The 10578-nt window shown below is 43.4% G+C and overlaps 3 protein-coding genes and 1 non-coding gene across 5 annotated transcripts in view; 2 read left to right on the plus strand and 2 right to left on the minus strand.

The window, feature by feature from the left end:
- The window catches only part of LOC116762188 (protein BEX3-like), a 1079-nt gene extending 488 nt beyond the window's left edge, over window positions 1–591 (plus strand). Inside the window, exon 2 of the mRNA XM_032648931.1 lies at window positions 265–591. Within this exon, the coding sequence (XP_032504822.1) occupies window positions 265–591 (327 nt within the window). The remainder of the gene's footprint in view (window positions 1–264) is intronic.
- ZSCAN26 (zinc finger and SCAN domain containing 26) overlaps window positions 1–3509 on the minus strand; it is an 11978-nt gene extending 8469 nt beyond the window's left edge. Inside the window, exon 1 of one of the 2 annotated variants that reach the window (XM_032649273.1) lies at window positions 3371–3509. The gene's annotated coding sequence lies outside the window, so the exon portion shown is untranslated. The remainder of the gene's footprint in view (window positions 1–3370) is intronic. The other variant, XM_032649274.1, reaches the window with a different exon arrangement.
- Window positions 1333–1394, plus strand: LOC116762957. The gene has a single exon (XR_004352383.1). It is a non-coding gene; the product is annotated as a U7 small nuclear RNA (small nuclear RNA).
- A 4407-nt stretch (window positions 3510–7916) lies between the features above and the next one.
- Window positions 7917–9279, minus strand: NKAPL (NFKB activating protein like). Its single transcript, XM_032649286.1, is given in 6 exon segments — window positions 7917–7980; window positions 7982–8242; window positions 8244–8465; window positions 8467–8545; window positions 8696–9194; window positions 9196–9279. Coding segments are annotated over 6 exon segments (1209 nt in total).
- Window positions 9280–10578: the final 1299 nt, after the last annotated feature.

Raw genomic sequence — 10578 nt, forward strand, 5'->3', positions numbered from 1 at the left:
AGAATATACGGATATTCATAACTCATCTCATTTACAGATTGTCTACAATGTGCCAGACTCGCTTAGTTGCTGAGACACAGAGATAAAAGAACTCCTTGGCCTTTACAGCTCTCTGCTCCGTAAGAAATCTCAAGTGAATCAGCAGGTCAGAAAAGGCTTTCTGAAGCCCCCTGTCCCCACCCCGGCCCCTTGCAGGTCTGCGGGACTAAGCGTCTAGGAGGCGCACTCGTGGCAAGAATCAAGAGCAGGCGGCAGCGAGGATAGGTCCAGGAAAACGGAGAAGTGGAGCAGCCTGTGCAGAATGCAGAGCAAGACCGCCCTTTGGGAGGGGGCGAAGGCCACCAGCCAGCAGGAAATAATAGACAGGGACAGGCTCGCCGACTTGCCCCTAATTTTCCATGGGCCATACCCAAGAGGCAGGTCAACGATGGGATGGGTGGAGATGGAGATGATATGGAAATGTTCATGGAGGAGATGAGAGAAATCAGGAGAAAACTTAGGGAGCTGCAGTTGAGGAACTGTCTGCGTATCCTTATGGGGGAGCTCTCTAATCACCATGACCATCATGATGAATTTTGCCTTATGCCTTGACTCCTGCCATTTTCCACGAGATTAATACTGTGATTCCCATTTTCATTCTCCTTCTCCTTACATTTTCCTGATATGCCTTTACTGATCCGTTTGCTGTGAACCTTATGTAATTTCCATGTGTCAGGTGGGTTCTGTGTTACCAGCTTCTCACTGGAGGTTGCCTGGGCACCCAATCTAAGTTTCTGTCAACAGTAGAGTTTCACCCATTTGCATGGGAAAATGTAAAGCTAATAAAGCAATTAAATAGCAAAAAAAAAAAAAAAAAAAAAAGAAAGAAAGAAAAGGTTTTCTGGAGGTGAGTCCTTCTGACTCTTACAAGACAAGTGAAAGTTAGGCAAGAAAATCGGGAAAGGGTTTTTCAGACAGAAAAGTCTGAGCACAGAACTGCTGGAAAACCTCACATGTTCAGGGTAGTTGTTAGTTACGGCTGGGAAAAGGCTAAGTGGGCTGGAACCCTGGGAAACACCTACATGTAAGGAAGAGAAGTAAGAAGGAACAACTGCAGAGGTAGGGAAACAAGGACAGTAGTATCTAGAAGGCCAAGGGGATCTGTTTCTGTAAGTGTGGAGTGATGGAAAGAACCTGGGTCTCAGACAGGCCTGGGTTCTAGTCTAGCTCTGTCACTTACAGAGCTAGCTACAAAATGAGTTTGTTTACTCATTTGTAAAATGAAGGTAATATCTAATTCACAGAGATGTTTTGAGGTAAATGAGATAATAATTGTAAAGAATAGTAACTAAATAGTGGTACAGCTCTTTTAGAATTTGTTTAGCAGGTTTTCTGGTCCGCACTGGAACATCCCCCCACCCCCAGAAAAAGAATAGCAACTGACTGATTTATAACTGGAATTATAAAGAGGCAGTGTTCGAGAGTGAAATGTTATAGGAAGGTGCGTTCACCTACGAAATGACATATGCACTTAATTAAAAAAAAAAGAGGTCACTGTGACCTCTGTGAAGGCAATTCTGGTCATGGGATAGGGAGGACAGTCACCTTGCCACAGGAGAATGAGAAAATGGCAAGAGTAAGCAAAAATTACTTTCAAAAAATAGGACATTGAAAGGAAGGAGAGAAATAGGACATAAGATAGGAGGGGGTAATGTAGAGGACAGGTATGTCTGTAAGTTCAATTACTATCTTTATGCTGATGACTTCCTTATTTTTCAGCCCAGATACCTCAAGAGTGCCAGATCTATATTTCCTTCTGGCTATCTGGTTTCTGGATACTTTACAAAAGCCTTTCAAACCCAACATGTCAAAACTGAACTCAGAGAATTCCACCATCGTCCTTTGAAACAGGCTCTTGGTATGTGTAGAGAGAGCATTCTTGATTTTGACAACTCTTGAGTGACTCTAGAAATCAGTGACTAGTGTCTGCCAATTGCTGGCACACACTTCTGAACCAATATGCGTGAGGCTCAGTTAGTGGCTGCGGCCAGTTAGGTTCCAAATTCCAAATATATAACAGCTAGCTGAAAAATATCACCCAGCTGTTATATATTCCTGGATGTGTATTAGAGTAGCACTCCCAGCTGATATTTTTCTGTCAAAAATGGACTTATAATTCAAAAAGCCAATCCTGCTGCAGTTGACCCTTGAACAACACAAGTTTGAACTGCGCAGGTCCACTTATACTGATACATGGATTTTTTTTTTCAATAAATAGGCTGAATCTGCAGTTGGCTGAATCTGCGATGTGGCCTTGTGAATACAGAGGACTGACTGTAAAGTTATACTCAGATTTTCGACTGCACTGGGGGTAGGAGCCCTTAACCCCGGCATTGTTCAAGGGGCAATGGAACTCTTAATGAAACTGAAAAAAAAAGTCTGTGAAAGTAATGATTCTTAGACAGAAAATAAAAATGGTTAATTTTATGTGACAACTTGACTGGGCCACCAAGTACCCAGATATTTGGCCAAACATTACTCTCGTGTTTCTGTAAAGGCGTTTTTGGATGAGATTAACATTTAAATCAGTCGACTGAGGAAAGCAGATCGCTCTCATTAATGTGAGTGGGCTTCATCCAATCAGCTGAAGGCCAGAATAGAAAAAAAAAAAAAAAAAAAAAGGCTGACTTTCCCCAAGTAAGAGAGGATTCTCCCTGCCTGACAGCCTTCAAACTGGGACCGGCTTTTTTCCTGCCTTCCTACAGTCTGTTCGCATCATGAGTTCCCAGCTGTAGATGCTTTAAAACATGTCAGCTGTTTTTCCTTTGCTTAAAATTTTCCGACAACTCTTCACGCCAAGAAATGACCAAATTCCTTACACAATACAATGCCCACTTTTTCTACAGGCCTCCTCCCACCCCCCAATCTTTCTGATATCATCTTCTACACACTTCCCCCTTGTTCACTGCGCTCCAACCACTCTGGTCTCCCTGCTATTCCTCGAACATGTTAAAAAAGCTCCCGCTTTAGGGCCTTTGCACTTGCTGTTCCCCCCTGCTTAGAAAATTCGTACCCCCACAGTCCACACAGATCTTTTAACCTCCCTCAGGTTTCTGCTCAAATGTTACCAAGGTTTACCTTTAATAGGTATTTAAAATTGAGCTCAGTGGATGAAAAATATGCAGCAGCAGGTTGTGCCCCAATAACTAGATCCACAGCATCATTCCCCTCCTAGGGCCCAGGATTGACACCTCTAGCCCGCCCCCGCCCCAAGTCCACACGGCGTCTCTGTCGGGTAAGGCTTCCCCGCACTTCCACCCTCAGGGAATCAGTTAATCCCCAGCCCACGGGCTGCAGTTCCTCCCCAAGCTGTGGCACAGTCACCACTCACCGCTCCAACGACCGGCAGGAAGGGCCAAACGCTGTCAAGCCCCGTCTTAGCTCTTTGCTGATCTCCGGCTCTCGCTCCGCGGTTCACTTTAGCGTCGCTCTAGGACTGCGGGAGGACCGCGGCTCGATGGCCTTCTGCTCCCGCCTCACAGGAGGCGGCCAAGCTCCCAAACGTTGGCTGAACGTTCTCCAAGCCCCGAGGCTGAGAGGGGCGTCCCGTTGTGCGCTTACTGTTTTTTCATTTTTTAAGCCGAAATTTATTTTATTCATGTAAAAAACGGGCCAGCTCACTTTACTGTTAGCACAAACAGCTGGCGTTCCACTTTGCTTATTCACGTAATTAAAACACGGCCACATATATTACCATGTCTTCCCAATTTAAAAAGTCATCAAATACAGTGGAAAAAATAAATGTCGAAGTATTTTGAATATTAAATTGAACAATGAACGTATATTTGTATTGAAGGGTTTAAGGTAATAAAAAATTCAGAATTGTTACAAAACGCAAGTTCGTGAGCTGGACGAACAGTGAGGCCAAACCAACCAAAACGTCGGAGTCTGGAACAGAGGAAGGTTTATTGCAGGACCAAGCAAGGAGAACGCGTGGTCCGTGCTCAAAACACCCCCAACTCCCCAAAGGTTTTCAGCAATGCATTTTTTAAAAGCCAGGTGACGGTGGTCAAGCTCCTGCACACTTCTCTGATTGGTTGGTGTTGTGGTAACAGGGCGGTTAACGTTATCAGTTCTTAGGAGCCTGTAGGTCTAGGGGCTCATGATCATCAAGTAGTTAATTTCTTCCATTTGGTGGTAATTTTAGCATCTGTAAAACAACTCAGGAAGAATGCATCAGATACTATTATCTATGTATCTATACTTCAGAGAGGAGCCACAGCAGAGGATATGGGGGAGGTGTCTGTCCTGGGGAGGCCCCATAGGGTCCTGCTCAGTTACAGTCTATTACTATGGGAGAGAATAATCAACGATTATTCTCTGCAATGTATGGGGGTGAGGGGGTGGTGCAGGGGATCATATATCACTACAAAAATAAATTCTGCAGAAGAAAACAAATATTCCCTCTCTTGCCCACCTCATCACAAACTGTATTTTTATAGTCTGTGAACAAAATAAACCCTTTAAAAAACCGGAACAAACTTTGGTTTCATCATTGATAATTTTGAAACAAATATCATACTAACCATGGTTTTATGTCATAATTCATATTGTTTCAAGCCTGAAATTTTCATAACAGGAAAGAAAAAAAAATTCTATCATCAGGAGAGTTATCTTCTCCTTGAGGGTCAGAGCTCGAAAATATCTTTTAAAAGTTAAAGTAGGGCTTCCCTGGTGGCACATGCCGCGGAGCGGCTGGGCCCGTCAGCCATGGCCTCTGAGCCGGCGCGTCCGGAGCCTGTGCTCCGCAACAGGAGAGGCCACAACGGTGAGAGGCCCGCGTACCGCAAAAAAAAAAAAAAAAAGAAAGAAAGAAAAAAGAGAAAAAAAAAATTAAAGTAAAATATATTTACTTAAAAGCTTTTCCTGGGTTTCCCTGGTGGCGCAGTGGTTGCGAGTCCGCCTGTCGATGCAGGAGACACGGGTTCGTGCCCCGGTCCGCAACGATCCCACGTGCCGCGGGGCGGCTGGGCCCGTGAGCCATGGCCGCTGAGCCTGCGCATCCGGAGCCTGTGCTGCGCAACGGGAGAGGCCACAACAGTGAGAGGCCCGCGTACCACACACAAAAAAACAAACTTTTCCTTAGGCTAACAAATCCAGTCAATGCAAATATTTTACTAATTAGAAGTTAATATTCTGTCCTGAAGGGAAAACATACAACTGATTTTTCAAATTTATAAATTAGTGCTTTCCCCAAAAAAAATTATGCAAGGAGTAAACATAAATTTTAATTTTAAAAGGAAGTAAATGTATTCTAATTCATTTACCCCCTTTCAAACTCCCTACCATGGCTGGCTTCTTAAATGTCACTCATATTATCAAGGCTGAGATTATTGGCATTGCGTTGTTTATCCCATGAAAATAAATACACTTAATGTAGCTTGACAAACAAGTTTTTCAACAAAAATTCAAGGTGTGCATTTTTATGTAGTCTGTTTGTATCTTTTGGAAGGGGTAGAGGTAGATAAGGTGAGAACAAATCAAAATGCAATTTTTACCAGGACAGAGCTACATTTCACTAATAATACAAATCAATTTTCGAACTTGAGATTTTCATTTTCCAGGATTATCCTCATTTTTGTAAACAAAACGGCCGTCTATATGTTTCCATCAGGTCCATTCATAGGATATTTAAAATAAAAGCTTCCTTTTCTATATGATCAGAGGCACTGTTGCATTACAGCCATGAGTTACAAGTATCCCAGTAGCATGTAAAATTCTTTGATGGCAGGGATCAAGCCTAACTTGCTGTTTGGTTTGTCCCTAATATCTGCTATAGTGCCTAGCACATAGAAAGCACTTATAAATATCTTCCCTTTGATTTAATAATTCCACTTCTAGATGGCCATTTTTAGATGACCCAAAGGACTTTTGACCCAAAAATTAATTCTATTTCTAGATGAGTATGCTACAGATAATACTCTCATACATCCACAAAGATTTTCACTGCAAGTATTGTATAATACCAAAATACAGAAAACATCTTAAACATTGGATAAAACATGGTTCTTCCATACAATAGAATATTATAAAGTCATTAAAAAGAGATAGATTTACATGCATTGATATAAAATATCTCCAATATATATTGTTTAGTGAAAAAAGCAAGGTATAGATCCATCTGTATAGTGTGGTATGGTTTGTTTCTAAAAATGGAAATATACATATGTAACAAGGCGGCTTTCACCCAACTCTCTTTGGGGAAAATCTCAAGGTAGTGTGGTCCAGTGTCAAGTCACATACTGGGGTAAAAGTGCCCTTCTACATCACTCTGTCCTGCCAGATTCTAGAACTGCACTCCTTCTCCTTCAGCTCTGTGGGGTTACCAGGGTCTTGAGCCTTGAAAAGGGGCTTATCCAAATTAGTTTGGTTAGCGCTGAAGTCTCAGAGTTCAGGAAGATGTCACCGGATGACAACAAAAGCCTTACCACAGAACATGAGTGGAGCTCACTCTAAAAGTCTTTTCCAGCATTGGTGCTAGCCAGTCTCTCAATGCTAACTCTCTTGTCCACCTGGTCCCACCTGATCTGATCTCCTTTTCATGAGCTCCTCCTTTATTCTCATTTTGTTCTTTCTCCTCCTAGTCTAGCTGGTGCCTAATCTACTCTTTGGAATACTCAAGCACTCTGGATCGTTATCTTTTTTATATCTATTTTTATGGATAAATCCTATCACCCCTTCAATCAGGTACTCGGCTTCTAAGTCAAAGCCAAGCTTTTCTTCAAGAAAACTTTGGCTTTCAGCACCTGTACTCTCTATCCTATATTTTTAAAAAAATCATTCAAAACTGTAGTGAGCATTTGTTGGTTGCCTACCCCCCCTTCCCAACATTACTCTGATTTTCACTCAGGTATCCATTCCTTGCCCATGTAGCCCATCAGGGTGACAAAACCTGCAGATTCAGGAGTAGGCCGTTCTATTTCCCTTGCAACAATTCCTTTTGTGAGGAAGGGCATGTGACCTAAGCTAATCTAATTAGGCTGCATCTCAGTATTCTTGTTTGGAATGCCAGGACAAAAATGTTCTCTCTTCATAGGTGGACCAGGAAAATATATAACCAAACTCAGGAGCTTTGGCAGCCTTTTCGTTATTTAAGGGAAACCAGCCTGAAGAGGAAAATGAGCCAATAAACCTCTACTTTTTAACTCAGTGTTAAATGGAAACCAGAAATATACACTCAATTGAATCCTTTGTTCTTTCTGGGGTTCTTCTGGTTCTCCCTGGGGTAAATGAACGGCTCCATGAGGCAATGAAGCCCTCAAAGAGAGAAAAGTCAGAGCAACAGGGAAAAAAACAAAAAACCCTTCAGGTTAATAGATCCAATTTTTAGCCTGCAACATACATGCTTGTATATACACGGAACTTATGGACAGATATAGAAGATTCCAAAAAGAGATTTCTTTGGGGAGAAGGATCAGGGGCTGGGGTAAAAGACTTACATTTTACTGACTTTCCTCCTGTAGTGTTTGAATTGCACATTTTACTTTTAAAATTAAAAATAACAAAAAATAAATTGCTAAAGAGATCTCAAAAAGCAGTTTTTTCTTGAGGAACTTATAGTAGGTACAGCAGCATCATAAAGCCTTTTAATTTTGGTCAGATAAAATTCTTAAAAGCCCAGCTATAGGGGCTTCCCTGGTGGCGCAGTGGTTGAGAGTCCGCCTGCCGATGCAGGGGACGCGGGTTCGTGCGCTGGTCCGGGAAGATCCCACATGCCGCGGAGCGGCTGGGCCCATGAGCCATGGCCGCTGAGCCTGCGCGTCCGGAGCCTGTGCTCCGCAACGGGAGAGGCCACAGCAGTGAGAGGCCCGCGTACCACAAAAAAAAAAAAAAAAAAAAAAAAAAAAAAAAAAAGCCCAGCTATAAAACAAAAGTTCTTATTTGTCATCTTTCCTTTTTGTCTTTCGGTACACCATCTCTCTGAAACTAGCTAGAATCTTAGTCTCTCTTCCGTCTTTCTTCTTGGTTAAAGGATGCAAGGGCTCTCTTCTCATCAGCACTATAGATCTGGTTCTCTTTACGCAGTCGCACAGCCTCCATTCTGCAATGCCTGCTACCACTCATAACATAACCTAAGCATTCAAAAGAAGCAATCTCTTCACTTCTCAGCCCAATTTCACCTCTTCAGGCGATACGCTTTCCAGCTTTTACATACTCAGCCATAGCTGCACCTTCACCTGGAAGCAGAGCATGGCCATAGTTCCTCATCTTGAGAGGTGTGTATTATAGGTGCCTCTGGACCTATTAGAGCCATGTTATCTGCAATCTTTGACTGCTCAATCCAGATATCTTCTGGCAACTCCCCTTCTGAATCCTTACAGCTTTTGACACTGGATTCTTTTTTAGTCTTCTTCGTCTTTTTCTTGGGCTTTTTAGCTCTGTGTTTCTTTTTCTTCTCTTTCTTCTTGGATTTTGTTGCTCTTTTTATCATCATCAGAGCTAGTGTCGTAGTCTGAATTACTGTCGCTATTATCAGAATATTTCCTCTGGACTTTTTCTTTCTTTTCTTATTTTTTTTTAATTAATTAATTTAATTTTTGGCTGCAGTGGGTCTTCATTGCTGTGCACGCAGGTTTTCTCTCCACGGCATGTGGGATCTTCCCAGACCAGGGCTCAAACCCGTGTCCTCTGCATTGGCAGGCAGATTCTTAAGCACTGCGCCACCAGGGAAGCCCTCTTTTCTTATTTTTTGAACGACTGGCCCTTTTCCTTTTTTCTTCAGAGCGGGAACGTGAACTGCTGTTCTTCTTAGTCTTTACCTCTTCATCCTCAACTGGGGTGTGTTCACCAGAATCTGGCTCAGGAAACTCTGGAGACAGCCCCCACACCTCAGGTGCTCCCAACTCCCCAGTCCTTTCTCTCTCTTTCAGCCCCCCCTGACGATAGCTCTCCTCCTTCTCCTCATAGTCTTCCGCCCACTGCCTGTCGCCCGCATACTGGTGGTGATGGTAGCGGTATCGGCCATAGTAGACAGAAGAGGACGAGAAAGCGTAGTTGCGGAGCCCGCTGGGCCGCTCCCGAGATCCAGAGCGGCTAAAGGTACAAGGAGCGCCGACGCCCGACCCACCCCACTGAGGCCTGAGGCCCTCGCGGCCGCGGGAGTGCGAGTGGGATTGGGAACGGCTGCCCCCAGGGGGATGGTCTGGTCTGCGCGGAAGGCAGGCTCCCCGACGAGCTGCGTCGGCGTCTCCTAGAGGCTGGGATGTCCTCGGGGTAGCGCGACCCGGACACTGGCACCATGAGCCACGCTTTCACAAGGGCAGTTACTACGAAGACAGGGACTGACGGCGATTCCCGGCCACGCAAGCGCTCTAGCAACGGTCGGGCGCACGACTTCCGCTTCCGGAGCTTGCCAGAAGAAAACCCAATCAGCATGTGGGCTGTGAGGCCCCTGTTTTGGTTGAGGCTGCGTGGTGGCCTCTTCGCAAGAGCGGATAAAGGGGGCGTGGCCGCGCCTGTTGTCAGGATTTACATTCCCCATCCTGAGCCCCGTGGGAACGTAAAAAGAGGAATTCGCATCAATGAATCCCTCTACTGTTCAAACACTCCCTTCTCTACATGGTTACTTGCTGTTAAGCATCTTGATACCCTCTCTCCTATCATTCTCACTTCCGCCCTCTTTATCTTTACCCCTTGGTGAAGTTTCCCTACTTCTCACGCTCCTCTTGTTAACTCCTTAAAAAGGACCTTGTCCACCATCTTCATGGCAGAGATACGTTTACGTTTATTAATGACTACCAAATCCCACTTGGAAGCAAGACCCAGAACTTATTTTAAAATCAAAGTTTGAGCTCAGCCTGAGTTAAGTGAGGACTGGAGTCATGATTTGTATTCTTAAATTCGCAAAACACAGGGAAGCATCTAACCCAGGCTTGTAGATGTCTCCTTATCTAGTTGAGCTTTTCAGAAACTGTTGTTTGGGAACCACGTTCTGCACACACTTTGTTTACTCTCTAAAATGGCAAACGTTTCATGCAAGATTACTTCCCCTGGATCTTAAATGTGCATAGACATTACCATCATCTTCATTCTCTATAGTTAAGTTGACCTGCTCAGTTAGTTGACAGACTTGGAAAGTGACAGAAAAGTTAAGTCAGAACTTAGGAATGGTGCTTTCCTGATGCTAGGTGTCTAAATGAATAAAATGGAGAAATTAAATAGAACCAAATGAGGTCATTTGATCTAAGTAAAATTTTAGTAATGTGATTGAAGGAGACAAGGACTGGCATGGTGCCCTGCCATAAACTATGCTACCTTAGGAACTGGCAAATAGGAGGGAGTATTAAAAATGAATGGTCACATGTATGGTGAAAATATCACAATGGATAAAGTATTACAGATTCTCTGTAAGTAAAAATGTCATATTATATGTAAAAAAATATTCTTTTGGATAAAATTAAGCCACTTAGTATTAGATGGGGTTTTCAAATATTGATTGATTGATGGAATATCTCTTTCAGATAATATATGGGAAAATTAGTTTTAGAATATAGTTTTGTTCCTTAAGAAAACTATTATCTAGAACAGGGATTAGCAAAC

Source organism: Phocoena sinus, chromosome 11 (assembly GCF_008692025.1).
Source record: "Phocoena sinus isolate mPhoSin1 chromosome 11, mPhoSin1.pri, whole genome shotgun sequence".
Lineage (NCBI taxonomy): Eukaryota > Metazoa > Chordata > Mammalia > Artiodactyla > Phocoenidae > Phocoena > Phocoena sinus.